The sequence below is a fragment of the Halyomorpha halys genome, unplaced genomic scaffold (genome assembly GCF_000696795.3).
Source record: "Halyomorpha halys isolate HHAL.00 unplaced genomic scaffold, Hhal_1.1 Scaffold161.1, whole genome shotgun sequence".
Lineage (NCBI taxonomy): Eukaryota > Metazoa > Arthropoda > Insecta > Hemiptera > Pentatomidae > Halyomorpha > Halyomorpha halys.
This window is the reverse complement of record NW_027105190.1, coordinates 971,644-995,652: the sequence shown is the minus strand read 5'-3', so window position 1 is coordinate 995,652 and position 24,009 is coordinate 971,644. Positions and strand designations below refer to the sequence as shown.

Below are 24,009 nucleotides of genomic sequence, written 5' to 3'. Positions count from 1 at the left end.
ATTTCCCACCTTGGACCTAGCTTTTATTTCCTCATAAATTTCTAGTTACCGTAGAACCTAAATACTTAAACCTATCTACCTATTCAAACGTATTTCCTCCTATATCTATATCACCGGAATTACTCTCGTTTCTACTGCTTCTAAATAATTATATATATATATGTTCACCAAACTATTACATTGGTTTTTATTATTTGTTTACAAGATTAAGTAATTTTAATCTCTATCGCCTTGTTAAATAGTGCATTGAAGTAGCTTTCGTATAACAACTGAGGTATCGTTTTAGGATAAGTAGAAGTGAAGATATTAGTCATGGTGCCACATGTGTAAGAGAACTTTCGTTATTTTTCATATTAAAATTTGAAATATTTAGGGCATTTCAAAAAAATAAAAAAACTATAGTGGCAATATGAACTTCTATTCCCTTCAGGAACAATAAGTGTAAACTTTAAAGGGAATATAAAAATGAATGAACGAAACAATTATGTATACAGTACAAAAAAAATGACACTGGTTAGTACTGCAAAAAATTAATTCAAAGTTCACTGACTTTTGCTAAAGTTGGCCAACTGTTAATTATTTACTTTTAGAAAATTCTTCATCTTTCTGAAAGGAATTGAAGAATTTTCGAATTTGATTCAAAGGGTCTTTGCTAGATGGATAAGCATACGTTGACGTTTAAGTTCAACTGCTGTCTTTTTATGCAGAAGTTAAGTGTTAGAAGTTTTCCTCATATGCTGAGGCAATCTATCCTCCGAATAAATCAAGGTGAAAATTTACAATTTTCAATTTCCTTGAAAAATGGTAGTTAGCAGTTTGAGACGACACTAAAAACAAATATGATTTGCTTTTTTCTAAAAAAAAAAAATTGTTGACCTACTTTACCCCAAGTTACATTATGTTTTTATAATTTTTGTAAATATAATACAGCTTAATGGAATCAGTGATATTTTTTTCTTATTCTTCGGAAAGAGATGGATCGATTGGTATACATAACTGTGAAAAAACATAACTTCCTGAGCTACAAACCAAAAACGCTTCAATTTGTTCATAACTTTTTTTTCTACTTGAGAATTCGGAGATTTAAATCTTTTGAGAACATTTTGAAAAAAAAATAATATGTATATATACCCTAGTAGTGAGAACAAAGAAACACATTGCTGCATTTCTTTAATGGTGGCACATCGGGGAAAAAAATAAAAAAAGTGTGGCTTTATTTTGAATCGGATGTATTCCAAACATAGTAGCGTAAGACAGGGGTTACTGAAATACGATCGCTCTATTATCCTAAAGCGAGTAGGGTTCTCTTAAGTCACCTTAATCTACCCAAAAATAAAAAATTAATTTGTTTTATCCGATTTACCACTATTAAAGCCAAGCATCAATGTAAATAACTACTAACAAACCGTTATAATTATCAAAACAATACACATTATCAAGAGAAAACAGAAGAGAAATGAGTTATACTTATCTTTAAAAACATATCACAAACTTCTATTTTTCTTTTCGATAAGGTATTGATGAAAGTGTCACGACCTTGAGCAATGCCATAGAAGTAAATGGTAAAACTTTTTTCTACCTAGCATTTTTATACCACGACTATAAAAATCAAACGACCTGAGACCGCATTGAAATCTGGCGTTTATGGTAACAAACGAATTACTTTTACCACGGTCTCTACAACAAAAAAGTCAATAGTAATCCTTATTTATCAAACAAGATGTCAGAAACTTATTTTATAGACAAAATTACAAAATCCTCAAGGTAATATGCGCGAACATAATGTTAAAGTAAAAAAGTCGAATTTTTATCTTAGGAAAATGACAGTTGCTAAGTCAGAACTTTTAACAGTAAAACAATGTTTTGTATCGTCAAATAACTTAATGGCGAGAGATAAACAAAATAATTAATTCCCTTTAGAGAATATTTTTATTCTAACATCGTTTCGAGTTTCTAATATACATAGAGTATCTTTAAAAAATCGTTGCCTATTACCTTAAGTTATATTATGAAAGGAATTTATTGAAAAAAGATAACATTAAACTAGCTAATGCACAGTCACTAAACTAATGAATATAAAATACTGAATCAAATTAACCTGTAAATAATAAGGGACATGTTAAACAGAGTTATCACCCATTCAATCTCTAGTACACTTAACGTCTAGGTTGAGTTGAATGACCTATGGCAGACTAACCACCCCCACTGGTGATCCAACCAACCGCTTACAACAGAATGATACAAAATAAACTAACATCACAAGTTAAAAATATTAAATATATAAAATAGCATTTTTAGAATTACACAGCATCCATTCAAAATTATATTTCATTAATACTAATTATACCTTAAATATAATCTTTTTTTATTTCAGTTATTTCTGTTAGTTACAGTTTATAAAAAGTAATTGCAACATATCCCAACAATAGTTTTTTTTTTTTGGTTCTGTATCAATAAAATAATTTTATACAAAACAAACACCACATTCCCATAATGAAATCCACAAATATTAGCACAACTACTAGCCAATCATCTCAACAATAGTCTCTTTAACTCAGTTCAATCTATGATTCATTTATAAAATGCTATATTAAAAAGCAAATAGTTAAGGAAGGTTATTCAATTATATCCAAGGAATAAAAACATATCATTAAAAACTATATTAAAAAAAAAAAAAAAAAATAGACAATTACAAAAATATTATAGAGGAAGTATTAGTTTGTTGTTTTTATGATATTTAACACCAACAGAAAATATCATTCTAACTTTCTTCCTATCATAATTTTATTTGTTTATATTTCTGTTAAGTAGGAATATTTAAGGGTCTTTGTATTTTCTGTTTTATTTATCTTTAATCCAATGATATGAATGACAGAGATTCTAAATCGATAATTATATCCTTGATGTCAAACAATATTAGAACAATTTTACTTTTATAATAATCTTTTAATTTGATTATAATACACTTTCCTCTAATTTTAACATAAATACATCCAGTGAAACAAGCCCCTCCTGCAAGAACACCAATTTCTAGATAAATGCAAATTTCAAGGTTACCAATATGAATTTAATAAAAATAATTCTTAAATTATTCTTAGGATCTGTGAGATGTCACATATGATATATACTGGAAACTACCAATTAAATCTTTTACATATAACAACTTTTTTAACAATGCTAAAACCAATGAATACATGCACCCTCTTCTATGATATTTGTCATATTATAAATGAATTAAGATGATAAAATTAAGAATGGAAATATAGTAATGATTCATAAAGATCTTATGCATTAGGTAAAAAAAAAATTAAATCAGTTATTGCATACTAACCTGGGAAAAAAATCTTGCAACATTAAAAATTTATTTATATCATTATTTAATTGATTACTATTTATTTATTCTTTAGAGGTTTAAAATGTAATTGAAATAAAAGAGGTATAAAACTACTGAAACTGAGCACATCTGAGACCTGATTAGCACTAATAAACATAAGAAAACTAAATACATTTTTGAAATTAGTATTAGTGAAACATAATATTTAAGTTTAAACTGGCCTTTGTCAACTTTGATAAGGCTTCAGATGTTCCCAACCTGCACCTGGATCACTGAACCAGAAATTTAACCATGTATGGACCATCCGGATTTGAGGCAATGGAGAAGTTACACAGGGAAATGTTAAATAAACTTTTTGAGGCATTATATAGAGCATTTACCTTTAAAAACTATTATCTAACACTCGATTATCAAGAACAGTAAATGAAAATTCCTCACATATGTGTTGCCAGAACCTACAGCGGCCCACATAAAGTTCTGCGTATCACCAATTGGCAACCACTGCTCTATATAAAGGTATAAAATAAAAAATAATTCTAATTTATTATCTTCAAAACTATTTCTTCATCAATGAAACACTATGAGATGAATCATAAGAAACCAAACTTTTTTTTTTTATTATGAATGTTTCGATATAGTAATAAAAGAACATGGCTTAACTGTAAAAAAATTATGTAACTGAAAATCTAATCAATGATGTACAAATTAAAAGAAAAAGCTTAATGTAAAAAACTCTGTTTGATAATACAAACTGAACATTCATTTCATTTTAATGAAAAATCTTTTCAAAATGATAAAGAGTGATAATATACTTGGTTTACAACTGAACTATTAACATAAATTAAATGAGAAAATATCTTCTTTAAAGATTATAACAAATATCAGCACTAACTGTGGAAAGATAAAAAATATAGGCCCTTAGCACATTTTCAACTTAGTATATCAAAAAAATTAAGATGAAAATATAAATTATAAAATGTACACACATCTAACCTAATATTAAATACATCTTAGGATTTCTAATTAAACACAAACACATTCAAAGGATATAGGAAATAATCATAACTTACTTGATTAGAAATAGAAATAAATTGTAAATAAAAATAAATTTAATAACACGAAAATCCGAAATGTAATGCCACTATACTACAGAACGAGAAGCAAATGACAACCTAACTAACCGACTTCAACTTGTCACGGCGGGCACATACTTAGCAAGCACGGTTAGAGCCATCTAGCGCTTGAGAATCGTACTATTTTGAATTTTTGATACTTTACTAGAACTCTTGGATTTGACTAGTTCAGCCAATAGAAAGCTAGCGCGGGTTGACGTCATCTAGGAGAATTTTTCAAAATAATGTAATAATAAATTTTCAAATAAAACTTGTCTTAGTTTTTCCTTTAGTGTAATTCCAGGTAAATTTAACACGAAAAAAGACCGTTTTGAACCTTAGAATCTCAATTTTTTTTCAAATTTGTACAGATGTTCTGCTGCTATCGATTTGGAAAATATGGAATTTCACAGTAATATATCAAATCCTATTTGCATTATTGAGCTGTAATATTCTTATCAACACACTATGGACCAGAAATTAATTCTATTAGATAAAAAGTCGAGATTTTAAGTTGACTGAAATACTTCTTGTTCATGTTTACTTTGTCCATCACACATCAAGGCTTATTCTCAATTTACTTTTTTTCCAACTCCTGTAAGTCAAGATAAAAGAAATATGCTCATTTAGAATTGAGTGTCTGAGTTTTATCACATTTAGAATAGCAAGTTCACAACTTTTTTCTTTATTATAATAAGCTTATTACAACAAATGAATAAGTGATTGTGATTTTAATTTGGATAGTATTTTTAAAAAGTTAATTGAAACCAGTTTCCTCTTCATGATCTATACATCTATCTTAAAGCCCTAAGTGTATACATTTTTTGCTGTAGTACGTTTTGAAATTGTTTCCACCTTTTTTCAGAAATAAATATTCATTTACAAACATCATAACTGAGTCATAGTGGAGGTTCTTGGTTGTAAAAATATGAGAGCACTATGAAGCAGTATTATCCACTCAGCATATTCATTGGACAATGTTTGTTTGGGAGAAAAATGAGTTAAAATGACTGAAGTTTCTACTGAAGTACACTTACTAGATCTGGTGTATCACAGTATCCAGCGACTTATTACAGAGCGAGAAAATATATTCATGAGAAAAATTAAATAAGATAAATAACCCAGAATATTGTGATTGAAATGTATTTGTCACTTGTTTCATCTCTATGGAACTAGATATATCCAATATTTATCAAATTAATTAGAAAAAAAATTTATATAAAACAACCCTCCTCCTTCCACTCTGGTAGCAGCATTGTCGTCTGGTCAAGTTATTGCAAGAAAAGGAAACAACAAAGAAATTGTAAAACAGACGTTGCATTAATCGAAAAAGAAATTTGAGATTTTAGTGCCCATATGTATAAACAATTAATATTGTATATGAAATAATGTATAAAAATCATAGACAGCAAAATTCACAATGCACTGAATGAAATGTCATTGCAGAATATTATATTTAAGGAGCTACACTAAAAACTGTGAAAAATATTCTATTTTTATATAATAGTTATTCCAACGTAGTTAGTATAATACTTTGTACTCATCATTTGTTGTAAAATATCAATTAAAATTTACACTTAGAACCATAGTTCCAAATATAATATATTCTGCATCAAAAAATCGTTTTTTCTTACTAGATTAGATAAGTGGCCCATAGAGCAAAAGGTTTATATAGAGGGAACTCCAGTAATTGGTGAAGGAATTTTCTATAATTTACCTGAAGACCTGAGATGGCTAATTTCTTATACCAATTTCTATTCCCTTTCATATGATATATAACACTATATAGATTAATATTAGACATTTCCAAAAATCTAATTTAATAGATAGTATTGTAAATAACAGGACCAAATATAAATTTGGAGTGAAAACAACTTCATTGGTAGAAAAATTGTAGATTAAAGCTCCATTTCCATTAATTTTACCCTGTATCTATGTTGACTATTAATAGTTGATAGTTTTAAAGTTTCTGTTGATTTTTTCTTATAAAAGTACTGCCTCTATTGGCTAGGACATGTAGAGAGGATGGTGGAAGAGAGGTTGCCAAAGAAACTTCTCTGTAGCCTCTTAAAAGGGGTCAGGATTTTCTCACTGCAGTGGATTAACGATGTAGGAGAAAACTTCAACTGTTGGTATAAAAATGGAGAAGAATGGCTTCAATAGGGAAATTTAATTTGTTTCTGGCCTAGGTCAGTTAAGAACTGTTGAGCAAATTAATCATGATATTATTATTAATAATGCTAACATTATTATGAAAATGAACATGATAATAGAGGTGGTATGAAAAATGTGTCCCAATTAACACTTACTGTTTCATATATACTTAGTAATACATTAAATCAGTAATTCCCTAAGTGTGCGCTGCGGCTCCCTGGGTCACCCATGCTTTAGTCACTGAATAGTAAGTATCAGTTTTTAATTTTGTCACAGTTAGATGGGGTAGCTGCTCTTAAAAGGGAAAGTTTTTCAAGAAAGTCAAATATTTAAAAAAAAAATCTGATCTATTAAGGGCACTGCAGAAAAAAATCCGATTATTTAGGGAGATGCTAACTGAAAAAGATTGGGAACTCTGCATTAAATAATTGGATCTGTTTATCAATTTAACTTTGAAAACGCTTTATCTGTTGACCACTCATCACATTCAAGTAGAACTTAAGTTCTTCCACTGGATTTGCTTTTCCATAACTGAGATCTATAGAATCACTAAAGAAAAGTTATTTTTACTATAAGCTCTTCATTTTTGGATAGTACATGGCCTACGCACCAGTTTGCATGTTAAATGTGATAAGCCAGCTAATCAATAGAATTACTAAATTTATCAGTAGATTTTGATTTTTTCATTTTTTGTAAGCTTTTGAATCCATACAAAAGTTTTATACCAATATTTTTCAAATAGTTTTGATAATGAACCCTTGCCATTAGAGCATTCCTTTAATAGATACAAAGCGATTTTTCAAGAAACATTATGATTTAATATGGAATTGTACTGAATATGCAAAGTCTAAATTAGTAACATTTTCTTCTATTCAGTGTTACCTCGGCACTTAACATAGTAAGACTATTCTGGTACCTTATTGTCTTTTTACAATTTATTACAAATTTAAATAATCAGTTATCTTGGTGGAGTAGGAGTTTGGGAAACGATGGGAAAAAAAAAGTGACCTATTAATTCTGTTATCATCCATCTGTATTTTAATTTATAATGATGAGAAGATTTTTGACTGTGGATAATATATATGAGGAAAAGATGATTGCGGGTTTGGTCAGTGAAGAACGTGACTAAATAAAAACTTATTTATTAGTGCCAGAATTTCTAGCCTTTAACAGGGCTAAGAACAAAAAATAAGATAATAACCAATGAATAAAAGGATATAGAGAGTGATTAGAAAATAAAAAAATAGTTAACATTATAGATACATAAATAGTGTTGACAGACGTGAATAGTTTAAGTATTATAAGAAGTTAAGGCTTTATGAGAAAAGTAATATTAAAATTAAGTAAGAGGAAAGAAGAAACAAAGATTCCTTTTTTCTGTTGGCTCTACAGACCTTGTCTTGGTCAAAACAACCTTCTCCATGCCTACCTATCTTAGGCTACTGATTCCCAGTTTTCTGTATATAGCTCTTTTGTATCTTTGTTAATTTTGTCCATCCATCTGGTTTTTGGCCTCCCGCATGGTCTCTTACCTACTTTACTGGTATTCATTATTGTGTAGAGCTGTCCTAATGGATTACTTCAAGCCCCATGTCCCATCCATCTTAACCTCCTTGCCTTCATATCATGAGATATTGATTGACCAGTCTCTGCAAGCAGTTCACTGTGAGAAGGCTCTGATCCCAGGTTGCTGTTGTAATGGTACAAAGGACTTTCTGTTCAAATCACTCAATTCTGTTTTCTAGAGTACCTGTTAGAGTCCATGTCTCATAGCTATATATGAGAGCTGGTGTATACACGTTTATATATATATATAAAATTAAATTAAATTTTTATAAATATAAAATAAATAATAATATATAGGAATATAATATAGGAAATAAAATTTATAGTTTATATATATATAAACGTGTATACACCAGCTCTAAATTATAAATTTTATTTCCCACTTCTTTCATTACTTTTTTTTTAATAATTTTCATTTTACATATATTTACTTACTAGATTTTCATATGTATTTTATTATTGTTTTTTTTCTCTTACTTAATTCTCATACAGCCTTTATCTTCTTACAATACTTAAACCATTCACGTCTCTACACAACACTATTTATGTATCCATGAGTCATCCTACTAATCCATAGATATTTTCTTATTTTCCAATCATTCAATACATCCTTTTATTCATTGGTTGTTTTCTTGCTTTTCTTTCTTAGCCCTGCTGAAGGATAAAAATTCTGGTAAAAACGTTGACACTAATAAATTAGTTTTTCCTTAATTTTGTTCTTCATTGACTGCATCCTCAACCATCTTCTCCTCATATATATTTTACTTTAGATGTGGAGTTTATGTTTAATTTTTTTCATATTATTATATATTTTTAAGACATTATGAAGTGCAAAAGATTAAATTTAATAATATTATAATTTTTTTTTTTTTAATATTAACTTTCAGTTTTCAATATATTATAAAATATTTTATAGAAAAATAGAGGAAGAAAAATTAAAAATGCCATTTGTTAATAAAATAATTTATTATCACGATGCATTCCTGAAATCTTCTACAATAAGATCAATCATATTCTTGACAGACACATAAGAACCGGCAATCATCGCAATGAAACTCAGCAGTATAGCTAAAGAATTCATCACAGTTCTACACCAGTTCTTCTCCAAAATGGGTTCACTGCCGTACCTCAAACAGTAGTCTGACAGTGCTGGTAGCAAGAGAGCAAGGGCATTGCTGCATAGAACTCCAATTAATGATACAACTGCATCAATATGTGGTACCACCAGAGCGAAAATAACTAAAAAGGAAATTATATCATTAGTATAATATCAATATCAGTAACTGTGATTAGTAAATTTTTGTTTACCTAAATTTATGGTAACATGGGAGTAAAATGTATTTCATATAGTTAATCAACAGGATCAAAAAATATACAATGGGGATCTTTGAACACTACCAAAAAGAAATTGAAATGAAACCGTATAACTATTCACCAAATATTTTTCTCCAGCAAATACTGGAAAATTAGTTAGAATATAATGCCAAAAAAATCAAAAGAAATTTTATAATAGCTCATTTGATATAATTATTTACAATCAATGTATGGTAAAGGAGAATAAGTAGTATTAAACATCAATATTTTTTTTAGTAGTAGGTAGTCTGTAGATTGACTGTAAAATCCACACGCCCGATTAGAAATTTATTAATAATGACAAAAGACTCTACGCCCATGCAAAATCAAAGAAATTTAATATGTATTATATATAAAATTTCTTACTAATATATTATATAATAATTTTTTTAAATTAAAAAAAGTAAAATATATGCCATAAATATACAACTGCAACAGTATATTAAGACCAAACTCCAAGACAACCATTATTTTGTCAACTAATGTCAAAAATCTGCTATACGAAATAGATTTTGATAATATATTACATAAATCAAAATCTCATATCAGGCAGAAGACACAGGAATAAATTTATATATCAATAAGCCAAGACAAAGTGCTTAATTCAGAAGCAGCCCATATTAATTACTGACATATCATTACAAATAACAAAATTAATAATAGCTGAAAAATAATTTTATTGAGTATATTAATTAAGCAGAATTAGCTAGAACATTTGAGTTTGCAACATAAATTGCACTAATAGTTCATACAGAGGCTGTAAACTTAGTAGAAGGTCTATAGTTGAGGATGTCTGTCCTTCCATAAGTAAGTTAAATCATATAGTAAATCAAAATATATATAAAAAATTATGATGAATTAGATTGTATTCATAATTTTAGTTTTTTAAAATATTGTGAGAAAAGATATATATTCAAATATTTTAATAAATATTCAAATAAGTGTTCTGTAAAATAGAGAAAAAAAAATTAGAAGTATGGTTAAAAGCGGTAGCTCTGTGTTAAAAATATCCATGATTACATATTTATAATAATAACCTAATCTAAAATTGCCAAATGGAGATTAATATAATGATGGACATTGATAGAAACTCTTCTAATATATCTGAATAAAAAATTATTATGTGTCTAGCCAATGTAATTGACCTGAATAATAAGAACACAGCGAAAATAAACAAATTTTAAATATATTCAATAAATAATGATATTATTTAAATAATTCAATAAACATACAGGTGAGAATAATCAGAATTACTCTCTCTGATGACTCCATACAATGATCATGTTTAAATGGACCCCATATATCATCAACATCCATTTTTATTATCTTTGCAGCAACATAAAACTGTAGTGGATATGTCAGCATTATCCCAATACCTACTGCACTCTTCACCGTTTCAGCCAAACTGTAAAATAAAGAATTTATAAAATATTTGATATAATTTTTCATGTTTTTGCTTTATGCCTCAATGTTCAAAGTCATTCTGAAGGATAGTACTTCTTTATTATTGATTTGAGAATAACATATATTATGATGAAATAATCAATCGGTCAACAACTAAAGCTGAAAAAAAAATTAATAACTGTTCAATGTTTTTTTTAGGTTATTAATGGGACAATTCCTAACAATGTACACCAATGCCACTAAAAGAGATGGAATAAGGGAAATAATCCAGAAATTTTTATTTATTTTTTTCTCAGTAGTAAATGAAATTTCAAACAAAAAATAACCAATCAAATTTTATTGTACAGATCCAAAATATACCGACTGCCTTTAGTTCATCAAAATTTAGCAAAAAGTTAATTTCGTAGTCCAACTGATGGTTAATTTTAAGCTCACATAAGCTATACTCAAATCATTAGAAAATAACCTACTATTCTTTGTAGTGGCTTTAGATATCCCAGCCAATAGATATTATTCCATTGAAATAACAATAATTATTGTTTTACAAAAATTATCACCTCAAGTTAATATAACTTAATCCATGCAAAGATCTTTGATAAAATCAAATATATACTGGTATACACTTAATATAATTGAGTCATAGCTGGAAATATGACAAATGCACATCATGTTTTTGGTAATAGATCAGGAGATCGAGATAACATATTTTGAAATAAATTATTCCTGGAAATGTTATGGTACAAAAATTTTTTTTAAAGCCTGAATGAAAATAGCTATGTTAATAAATAAACATGGAAAAGAACATTCTTATTTCCCATTAATTTTATTTTACAACCAAAAGTCATAGAGCTGGTCTCAGAAAATGATGCAAATTCTTAAAAAAAAAACCATATATATTTGTTGTGTAGGTATGGGGATATATCATTACTGAAATTATTTAAAATAACATCAATAAAAGAACTTAACTATTTTTTTAAAATCAACTTACTCTCACTCAATATTTCTAATGAAATCATTGAAATATGAATGATATTTACGTACAGATCTTTACCCAAATTGAAGGTGACACTGCCATGAACTTCATCCCCAAAGTTCAAATAGGCTAGTAACCCTAAACTGAGTAGCATCGTCATTATTAGAGCCATTCCAACATTAAGAACTCCAAATTTTGAATCAAATTGCTCGCTTTTATTCATTTCATTTCTAAGAGGAATAGTCTGAAAAAAATAAAATAAGTTCAAATGGAGAATACACATACTAAATTGATTATATTATTTTCTTTGTAAGATATCTTATTTTATTTCTGAAGAATTTAGCAGTCTCATTCTTTAAGGCCCGGAAGTAAGTAACATTGTTTTCACAGGATTACTGAGAATTTTGAACTTAGCGGCTTTTCTTCGTTTACATATTTTAAGACAGTGTTCATTGAGCAAGGGTTTGTTCATTATACTTTCCCTTTCCCGGGACATAAATTACTGACCTCTTTAATATTATTTATGGTTCCTACCTATAATTTCTCAATATCTTTGTGATCCTGATCTAAATGTTCTAAGGCTTCAAATCTACTATGGATTTTGAGTGCAAATTTAAAGGGTCTTTAATTTCTCTAGATTAAAATTTTCAGGACAGAAACTGCTTTCATTTCTCTTCTTTATATCAAGTTTTGGTCAAATTTTTGTAATTACTATTTTGTGATCTCACCCACATTCTGCCCTGCTATAAGATCTCAGGTTACTTAAACTATTTTGCCATCTATGTTGTACCAAGACATGATTGATTATATAATTAAACACTATGCTGTTACAACCTATAAAGGGTCAGATCTTTAGCACTTTGTAAGGAAGTACTATTTCTTAAACAATTGTTGTTTAATAAATTAGCACATCCGACTATTTCACTAAAACTAACAAATTACTTAAATAAATAAATAAAAAAGTTAATACATATACCTACTTTAATTTTGTACTTTTACAGCAATAATAAAATTAAATAAGAAGTTATTTCTTAGCATTCAAAAATGAAAAATTATTATTCTTTAAAAATATATTTTTTAAATTATTTATTATTTTACTACAATGTGAGTAAAATATTTAATAAATAATATTATTTTTCTTATTTTAGTATTCATGATTTCTGTATTTGAAATTTTTAACAGATAATTTAGATTTAAATATGGACAATTATTTAAAACATTAATATATTTATGATTTACTTACAAGTGCTATTCCTTCAAAAGCAAAAACAATAGTTCCTATAAACAATGGCCATTTATCAACACTTTGAACAAATTTCCTTTCATTGATAGGAAAAGTACCATCCTTTATTATACATATAAATACAGCTATTACGCCATAAATTAGACATGCATTTGAAAGAAATGAAATTGGAGTTAGAAATTTGAGCGTCCGAATCAGACTGGCTAAGGTTATTAAAGGAAACACCATGATCATGTAAGCACGAACATTTAAATTGATTCCATCTAAATGATTCTCAACCACCTGAAACAAAAATAATGTAATCAATTTTATTTAGTTTTAATAAAATGTTCTAACTATGTAAGAACACACAAAAAAAAAAAAAATCAGTTTTACATTTAGGGTTTAGTAATAACTTCAAGTAAACAATTAACATTAAAGTTAGCTAATCATTATATCATTAGATATAACTAAAGAAAAACATCAAATCATCCGATTATCACTTATTTGAAATGCATACAAATATAGATTTGTCATTATAATTAAGCAAAAAAGAAGTTCTGATACTAAAAACAAAAAATGAAAAGAAAATTGCATTGTACAGTTAGTAAGGCTGTCTTATGGATCAAATTTTCAGACCATATAATGATTACTTTTATTGAAAGAATTGACTAATAGGTATCTATAATCAAAATTTAACTGGAATTAGAATCAAATGGACTTGTCAAATTATACTATGGCATATGTATTGATAACTTTATGTTTATATTATCAATCTTGTCTTACTAGAAGAACACCTATCACACTACATGACTAGTACTTCAACAACATCACAATCTACTAACAAACTAACCTGATAAATAATCCCAACTCAATTTATAAAATAAAGAAACACTGTATAATTATTCATAAAAACCAATTAGAACTAATGGAATAAAATTTTGTATGACAAAATTATACTAATTCATAAAATTGCTTCATATAATCATAATAAACAAACAATAGAGCCAAAAATACCATCATTTAACATTCCATTTCACTTTCTTTTTTTTTTACCCTAAAATGGATTAAATAGTATTTAAACAAAAATTAAAATGATTACTTACTTCTTTTAGAGACTGCCCAACAAATGCTATGTAAACGACACAAAAACCAAGTTGTGTAACAAGTATAAAAATTTTAACAATTCTCCTAAAACAACAACAAAGAAAAAAAATTAATAATCAAAAACCATTAACCAAGTACATACTCTAAAATAGTACATGGGCAATTCCCAAAAAAACAAATAAGAGATTTTTATTCAACAATTGAATATTCTAATAAAGTTTCTACAATAATCATTTGTTATTTTTTAATGAAATAAAAACTCCTGCAGGCCATCACAAACATTGGACATTTAATTAAAATAAGAAAACATAGGGCTAGAACCATGTTATGTACGAATTCATGTTATAATAGTTTTGAAACTTCTTTTAGTAATGCTTGATTGATAAGAATAATAGTTCAAATACTCCAATTTAAAAAAATATATATAATTAATTGATAAGTAATAGGATACTTTCCCAATCAAGATATTAGAAAAATAAGTCATAAGAGGTTGTCAAAGAAAGTTTTGGATATTATAAGGGAATTACAATTCGAGGCTTTAAATACTTTTTCAAATCAAATCATTGCATAAACAGTTTTAAAACCACATGAAAAGGGGAAAAGAAAAGTTATATCTATAAATTTAATTTATCAGAAGTAACATACTTGAGAAAAAGCGTTAAAATCTGTATGAAACCAGATTTGCTCTTTTTGAGAATAGCCCATATAAGAAATTAAATACAATTTATATTTTATATACAATATATATTGAAATTTAAATATAGATAAATAACAATTATATTCTTTGTAATAACATAGAACTTATTATTTTTTTAATCCAAAGAAATACTTCTAATCATATACACAGATAAAACAAAATATAAGAGTACTAGAAACAGAGATGATTTAGGTGATAGGGATATTAAGATAGAAAAATAATTCTTTATCCTGAGACTGTTGCCCCCTAAGAATATTTATAACTATATTCATAATTCATAACACACTTAATCGATCCACAAGAGTTTGTAGTGTTGTAGTGAAAATGGTTCAAATTTTTACGATATATTATTATTTTTTGTGAAATATTGTCGCCCTCTCCCACTACCCTACGCTACTGGGGCAAGGATATTTTAGAATGCGAAATGAATGTTAGTGAGATCAAAGGTTAGAAATATTTAATAATACAAGGAGATTAAAAAAAAACGACAATTAAATAAAAAATCCTGATTGATATATGAATATAAAAAATATGCATAAATAATTACAGAAAAGGTTTAAATAAAAAATAATAATAATAAAAAATGTTTAAATATAGAATAAAAGTATTAACAGGGAAATAAGAACAGTTTAGGTCAAGACAAAAGAGGAAACCATGTAAGATATAAGTATGCCTAGAAGGCTAAGAACAGTAATATTCATTTCATGGTAACGTTTTTCAAACTATATAAAATATTTCTTTCTAATTACATTACGACTCTTATATTGTAACCCAACTATTGAACTAAATGTGTTGAAAATTCATGAAGTAAATTTTAATTCAATTGGAATATCCAAATCCAAATTTACAAACATTTCATTAATAAAACAAATTGTAAGGAATGATAGTAAGTGTTTTCAGCATAATTTATTGAGGGTTTGATTTTCTTCTTTTTTTTAAAGAAGAAAGAAGATTAATAGAATGAAGATAAGAGAGTGTTTTTGTTTACATTAAACTTTTTTTTCTGATATGCAGTAACAAGAAGTTTTTGGTTATCTGAATTACCATTGGAATTTATCCAATTCCATAAAATGTTGTGATATTAAATAAATTATAATAAAGTATTGCAAGAGTTTTGAAAAACATAATCTTGACTATAAATATTTAGATAATTATCAATACTTGTTGGTTTAAAAATAAATAATTCATACTTAATTTGTGTTGATAGTGACTTGAAGATCTTTGGTCCATTTTCAAATGAATAGCTAATTGTTTCAGGAAATGTTGGAGGCTCCTTCAGTCCTTTTTTTTCTATAATTGCAGTGGCACATCTTACCTAAAAAATAATTAAAGGATGGTTAATATAAATGAAAAATTATGAGTATGTAAGGATTGAATCAAAATGTCAATTAAATTAAAATTTCTGTCTCTGATTTTAATTTTTAACACTAGTTGCAGCATGATAACAAAAAACTTACATTTCTAATAAAATGCAGGAAAAGTGGAAAACAAGATTTTATGTGGTTTAATTTGAGTTTAATTATGCTTTTATAAATAACAGGGACCAGATTGTCTCAGTGAGTAATGCACTATGCTAACAACTCCAAGCACCTGGGTCAAAATTCAACTGTGGCAGAAAATTATTTATTCTGTAACTGAAGCTGTGAGCCAATCCTGTGGAGCCCTCCAGGAACCAATCAGCCTCTAGAAAGTGGATACACTTAATTGGGGAAAAATCTTGTGGTTAAGTGCGATCATGAACAAATCACCTCCTTGCACAACTGTTGTTGAAGAAAAATTACTTTGTTATAAAGTGCTGAAGACCTGACCCTTCAGAGGTTGTAGTGGTACTGTGTTTAATTGTAAATAACATTTTTATAAATCATTTTTTAGGAAAATCCCAGTCCTCTGGCACTGATTTACATGATTTAATTGAACAGCTAGTGTGATTAAATTACAGCGTTAGCTCTTTTTTTGAAGCTTTATCTCTTTCTCAAATCAAGTTTACCAGAAATATTGTTGTCATTATCATTTTGAGCAAAGTTAAGCTCACAATGTTAGGTGATCACCAAGATTTTAGTCCAGTTATCTGAACTAAATGGTTCTTAATATTTCACCAAAGAAAGGAAAATAGAAGGTATTATTTTATGATTTATGACAACTCTGACACCAAGTATATATGGAAATATGGTAGTTTCCCTTAGAATAGGGAACCCCTATAGATCACCAGGATAGAGAGTTATCTACAGTGTACCACCATAATCTAATCATGGTAGGGGGTTTATTTTTTATTTTTTGAGACCACCAGAAATAAAATTCGATCCCTCAAGGCCAGATTTGAACTGGTGCTGTTGCAGTCAAAAGCCAGTTAAAGATGATGTTTTAACTCGCTTCGCTACAAACAGCTTATCACTAACCAAATTATGAACAGTTACTGGTCATTATAGTCTATAATTCCCTTGAATACATAAAAATATTATATACCCAGATATTAATTTGTATGTTTACCAACTTCAGGAACGGTTGCAGGCATTCCAAATGGTGGTATAGTAAAAAAGTGACTAAAAATATAGGAAAAATTTTAAATAAAGTATGAGGTGAAGATAGATGACTGTAGATAAATAATAGTAGAAGATGGTCAGGGAGGGGGGGGTGCGATCAGTAGAAAAACATAAATAAACAAAAAGTATTTATTTGTGCCAATGTTTCGACCTGTTGTTTACTTGTGTTTTCTGCTGACCGCACTCCCCGGCCATCTTCTTCTCTTAAGGAATATATATTATCTAGACATGAATCTTGTTTTCTTATTTATTTATGATAAATTGAATCCACTATACCTTGGATTTTCTTACAATTGACAGAGTATGAAAATGATTTTTAAACCAGATAAACAGACTCAATAAACCAACTTTTTTATTTTATTCTAATCAAAACTATTAATATTATATTTTATAAACTTCTATTTTTCTCCAAAGGGCTTTACCTCATAAAACACTATTTTTCTCAATAAAAATAACATAACAAAAAAAAAAAACTAAATAAGACAATTACCTTTCCCTACCCATACTTTAAAAGCAACTTCTTTCAAAAGTTGAATCAATTGATTCATTAGATATAATAAAACATATCAATAGTACAATCACTACAATAATATGTTGTTCCATAAATCTAAAACTTCAAAATATCAAATATTACAAGAAAAAAACAAATAAAATTATAATTTACCAATGTGTGATTGTTGTAAATGCAGATAAAACCAATAAACAATGTTCCAAAGAAACCAACAACTATGCCAGAATTCTTAAAAGCATCGCCCATGGCAAAAAGTCCAGCTCCGACATTTCCTTTCAGGAGATGAATCAGAGTTTCAAAATATCTTTAAGAAAGAATAAATATAATGTAATATAATATATTATAATAAAAATATAGTATATATAATCATATTATATTTGTTATCTAGTCAGGTTTCTATTGAGAGAAAAAAATGTATACCGTGATCAGTTTATTAATATTAGAACATCTGAAAGTAATAAAAAACATGATTTTACTATTACAGATCGTTATATAATAAGTGATAATGATATTAATATTGCTCAACCAACTCATGACAGAATGTGTAAAAAATTACTGTCTAAAAAGAAATCTGGAAATATAGTACCATCCTTTTTGCAATATTAATATGGCCATGGTTATGTTAGATAACGTGACATTTATCTTGATCTTAAAGTCATTTATTAAAATAATATGAGAGGAAACTCGTCCCAAGGATGGCTTTAATTACTGGGAAAAACTGATAGCACTTTTGTTTCTGCATTGATGATTAAGAAATTTACAGTCATCATTAACATTTAAGAGCTATTAGAATTTTAGAATCATTTTTCTAATTTCATTCTCTAAACTGATGATATGAAGTATAAATTACACAAGTTATAAGTAATTTTACTAAGCAGTAAGGGATATAGAATAAATAATTTAATTATTATGTAATGCAAATTCAAGAGACTTAAGGGTTTTCACGACTCACTTAAGGGTTTTCACAACTCAATTAAGGGTTTTCTAATTTAAGGCTAAATTTACACTACAAAGGATATAAATTATGAGAGATAGTTGACCGTGGATGACGTACAAGGAGAAGATGGTTGGGGGTGCGGTCAAAGAGAAACACAAATAAACCATGTAAGATATAAGTATGCCTAGAAGGCTAAGAACAGTAATATTCATTTCATGGTAACGTCTTTCAAACTATATAAAATATTTCTAAGAATTTAGCAGTCTCATTCTTTAAGGCCCGGAAGTAAGTAACATTGTTTTCACAGGATTACTGAGAATTTTGAACTTAGCGGCTTTTCTTCGTAATTGAAAAAGTGGGTAAAATAACATAATTAAGGAAAAGAAATAAAAATGAAGTTATATAATGCAAAGAAGTATGAACACATTAGTTATTTTTGATTGATAGATTTATTTATTGATTGATATTACAATCTGCCACACAGTTGTGGGCAATAGGTAATAGTGATGAATGATCTCATACATACTAAAATAAAAAAAAAAATAAAATAAAATAAAAAAAAACTAGAATATATACAAACAAAAGAATAGACAAGATGAACATAATCAAACTATCTGTATGAAAAATAAATAAATAAAATAACATAATGATAAAATAATATATACAATATTTACAGAATCGACCTGAGGATCCCTGAGCCCACTCTATCCCCCATGTGTGAGGGGTAGAGCAGAGCTCAAAAGATCCCAGCGCATCCCTCTCGCCCCATCACTGGTAATGAGCCAGTGGAGGCTGAGCAAGAGCGCTAATTTAGTTATTAATAATTTAAAAATTGAAATATGGAAAGAAAAAGAAAATTGAGAGGAAAAAAATATATGTAACAATAATAATTGATAAAGAGGCAAAATATAAGTAAAGTATACCGTAAGAAATGATTAGAAAAAAAAAATTGTTGAAAACATCAATAATAATATAGTGAACATAACTTATAACGTGGGTAAGGAAAATGAATAAAAGTGGAGAAAAGAAGGGGTGGTAAAATAAAGGGGAAAGAAAAAAAAAAGAATAAAACGAACCTGTTAGCTTGAAAATTAAACGACTAATGGATACTGCGCCAATGATGGCCAAACTCTAAATTAAAAAAGCCGTTACAAGAATGACTAAGTCTTTTTTAAGAGGAAACGTTACGAGAGGGTAAAAATAAAAAGTAGAAAATATTTAGAGGAAGAAAGCGTGTGAGAGGGTGACGACAAATGGTTATGGGAAGAGTTAAAAATATTTAAGAACGAACGAATTACCGAATAACGAAGTACCGGAAGATGACAGTGTCATGGGTACTTAACAAGAGTTAAAAAGAGGAAACGTATATAAGAGGGGGACGATAAATGTGTAAGAAAAAGTTTAAAAGTGAAATAATACATTAAAAGGTTGGCGGAAAAAATAAAATGAATAAAAAAAAAAAAAGAAAGTGAAAATTACTTTTTTAATAAATTAACTATTTGTGAATAAGTTAATGATAAGTTGTTCTTGTCGGTTTTTAAATTGACGGAAGAAGGTTCTAATTGGATATAGAGGCTTTCAAAGATGAGCCTTTTGTCATGGTTATGAACTGTAGCAAGTATAGACGTGTTTTGTCGAAATCGAAGGAATGATTTAATGAAAGAGAATGTTCCTAAAGTTTAGAGGCAGAATGATTACGTGAGGAAATAGAATATTTGTGTTGTTTGATACGGTCTTTTAAGAGATTGGTTTCGCCTATGTAAGCAGAATTACAATTAAAGGTGGAGCAAGGGATGCGGTATACAATATCTGATCGGTGTAGAGGAGGGATAGTGTCTTTTAGTTTAGTGTAAATATTAGATAGTGTGTTGCGAAGTCTGAAGGCAATACGAAGGTTAGGTATAGCAGAACGTAAGAGTTTTTGAATGTTGTCGGAAAGTGAGGGGATATATGGTAGTGATCTGTTTTGATAAGGGGGTATATATAAGTAATGGTAAAGGTGAGAGTACGAAAAATTAGTGATACGAGAGATTAAGATAAATGAAAGTTGATGTCAATATGCAGTGGCGTTGTGTGGGTGTCAGTAACCCAGGGTTGAGGATAATTTTGCCACCCCCTTATTTAGGAATTTTAATTTGACAGACTAAAATATACATTAATTCTAAATAAATTTCGAGCAAGAACTATCATATTTATAGTCTATTGTACAGGTTATAAATAAAAAAAACATCAATGAAATAGTTCAAATTTGTACTAGATATTATTATTTTTGTGACTGTGAATACTGCTGCACTGGGCCAACAGCTGCCTTTTCTTCCTCTCCCTCTCCCATCACCTACACCACTGTGGCAAGGATATTTTAAAATGCGAAATGAATGTTAGTGAGATCAAAGGTCAGAAATATTTAATAATGCAAGGAGTTAAAAAAAAAATCAAATAAAAAAGCGTGATTGAAAGATGAATACAAAAAATATGAATAAATAATTACAGGAAAGGTATAAATTAAATAAGAAAATAATAATAAATTAAAACAAAAATATATATATATATATAAAATGAAAGTAGAGATTAGGAGATAGATAAAAAAAAAACTATGGATGTTTTAATAAGTTGACAATTTGGGAATAGAATAAGGATAAGTAAATTTTGTGATGAATGGGAAAAGATTCTCATAGGATATAAATTCTTTAGCAGAGCTTTTGTCATGGTTAGGGACAGTAGCTAGATTAGAAGATTTGTCTAAATCAAAGGAATGTTCTAAGGATAAAGAATGTGTATATGAAAGAATAAGGATTATCTATACCCATTTTTAATAAGGGCTGGAGAAGGATTTTATACCCTTAAAATGGGGGGTGTAGGAGAGGTTGACCTAGGCACCCAGGATTACAAACAAGGATTGATAAATTTTACAGGCAACTATTAGTCCATTAAAATTTGTACTCAATTAGTAACGTCTAAGCTGATGATTTTCGCGATTCGATGGACAAACAAGACTATAAATAAATAAGTGAATGGTCTTCTTACTTTTATATTGATTGTTTCACAAAAATAAATCTTAAACAAAGCTTGAGAGTTTTGTATATAACAGTGCATTTATGTAAACTTCAATATAGGAACTCCCAGGAACGTCTTGAGTCTTGGAGTGCGGGATCAGGTGTAATCAAAGCCATGGCAAGGCCATTCTGCGCCCAACAATACCGGAGCGTCAGAACTTTTTTTTTTTTTAATTTCTGTGAAATTGCTTATTTTATTAATATAAAACACTATTAACATCAAAGAAAATCTAAACCTCAATTTGAAAATGATTTCATGATTATTGCAATTTGCAATAATTATACTTTAGTATTTTTTAATTCTTGTAATATCACTAATAGTTATTGTATTTATAGAATTTTTTAAAGACGGCAGCTTTTCTGGCAAAACATGTTGACTAGAGTCATACTAAAAAAATCAGCTCTGTCAAAAATTTTACATTTGGTTTTTGCATTTCAACTGGACTATTTCTATTGTTCACAAAATTTAGTTACGAAGGAAATTTAATAATTTATTTTTGGTTCAACCAATTATTTTATTAATATTTTATCTTGATTAAAATTTAAAAACGTTTTCCAATGTCGTGTTTTTAATTAAGCAAAGAATGTTATTGATATTTCAATGACAGTGTTGTAATAGATTAGCAAGAACGGAGTTAGTTCGAGATTGTTTTGCCATTTCATAGTAGTTTTCATTTTCCTTTAATTTTACGAAAGGCAAAAATGATCTCTATTGTTTCTATTTGATGGTTATACTGTTCAATTAAACCGTATTATCATTTTTACGGTTAAACTGTCTCGTTTTAGAATTGTTCGATTTATTTATTTATAATCACGTCTAGTCTTGGATTCGGTTAAATTTATTACTACTCGTGAAGGCGCGTCCGCAACTTTATTTGTTGAGCGTTCTTATACAGGTTCTTCTCAAATAAAGTGTTCCTTTAGAAATCTTTTAAAGAAAAAAGAAAAACAAACCTTCAAGGTCTCGAAAACTAGTCTTGGGGGCAACGTGTTGTTATGCAAATGTCCAAGAGAGAAAAACCGGACTTAGTTTGCAGTTTTGCAGTTCCATCGATTTTTCGATTTTCTGAGATTTTTTAAAAAATAAAATGAAATTCTTTTGTTTTAGGTCGCACGAGTTACGCAAATAAGAAATCCTTGATTTTATTCAAGTTTATGAGCTAATATAGGATGAAACGCTTGATCATCAAGACATGGCTTTTCCACCCTATTATTTTCTAATATTAATTTTGATCGGAGTGTGTATACTTTTCCCTATTTAATCGAATAATGGTATATGTTTCATGGTAACAATCAAACGCAAGAAGCATTTTTATATAGTGGGCGCGTTAAGAAGAAATATATACATAACTTATACAAATTTTATTTTTTTAAAAATATTATTTTAACAATAGCTTCCCGGTCGAACTCGATCGAATTTGTATGCAATTATTTATCTTACGACACATTAGAGTTAGAAAACTACCTTTTAGTCTAGTAAAATTTAGTTAAAAAAAAGTTTAAAATTTTCCAGCCTCTTAAACTGATTTTTAAATTTCAATTTTAATGGAGAGGCATCATTGGATAACCTTACCTTCATGCCTTCATGGCATTTATTTATTTATTTTTTCTCTCTGTACATCTCATTCGCTGGTTGTAAAAAAATATTTTACAGTTATGAATAAAATAAATAAAGTTAAAAAAAAATTCCGGTGAGAAGTGTAAATTAATGTAAGTAAATGAATTTGTAAGTAAAAATGATTAAAATACATGAAGGTAAACAGTTTACAGTCCACTACATTTGGCCCATATCCTTAATATAGCAGATTTTTTTCAAAATGACTACTAATGAACCATCGAAAACTCAGTCCACTGCTGATGTACAGCTGTGAAGTCTGGGGAGCGGCATCCTTCACGAAAAGGAAAAAACTACAATCTTTTCAAAATAAAGTCCTAAGAATCGCAGTTAATGATCCTTGGTTCATAAGAAATAGCCAATTGCATCGCGAATTACAAATGGAGTCGATAGAGGATTATATCAAAAAACGGTTCATGAAGTTCCACTCC

The 24,009-nt window shown here is 28.2% G+C and overlaps 2 protein-coding genes across 5 annotated transcripts in view; both read right to left on the bottom strand.

Moving 5' to 3' along the window:
* Positions 1-4,556, bottom strand: part of whd (carnitine O-palmitoyltransferase whd) — a 59,300-nt gene extending 54,744 nt beyond the window's left edge. For all 3 annotated transcript variants that reach the window (XM_014417558.3, XM_067049302.1, XM_067049303.1), the window contains exon 1: positions 4,405-4,556. The gene's annotated coding sequence lies outside the window, so the exon portion shown is untranslated. The remainder of the gene's footprint in view (positions 1-4,404) is intronic.
* Positions 4,557-9,113: 4,557 nt separating this feature from the next.
* Positions 9,114-24,009, bottom strand: part of LOC106678808 (proton-coupled amino acid transporter 1) — a 30,183-nt gene continuing 15,287 nt past the window's right edge. For both annotated transcript variants that reach the window (XM_014417571.2, XM_067049293.1), the window contains 7 exons: positions 18,127-18,277; positions 16,113-16,237; positions 14,225-14,309; positions 13,140-13,421; positions 11,965-12,140; positions 10,752-10,924; positions 9,114-9,405 (listed from right to left, as the gene is read on the bottom strand). In XM_014417571.2, the coding sequence (XP_014273057.1) occupies positions 9,137-9,405; positions 10,752-10,924; positions 11,965-12,140; positions 13,140-13,421; positions 14,225-14,309; positions 16,113-16,237; positions 18,127-18,277 (1,261 nt within the window). In that variant the 3' untranslated portion in view covers positions 9,114-9,136. The remainder of the gene's footprint in view (positions 9,406-10,751; positions 10,925-11,964; positions 12,141-13,139; positions 13,422-14,224; positions 14,310-16,112; positions 16,238-18,126; positions 18,278-24,009) is intronic.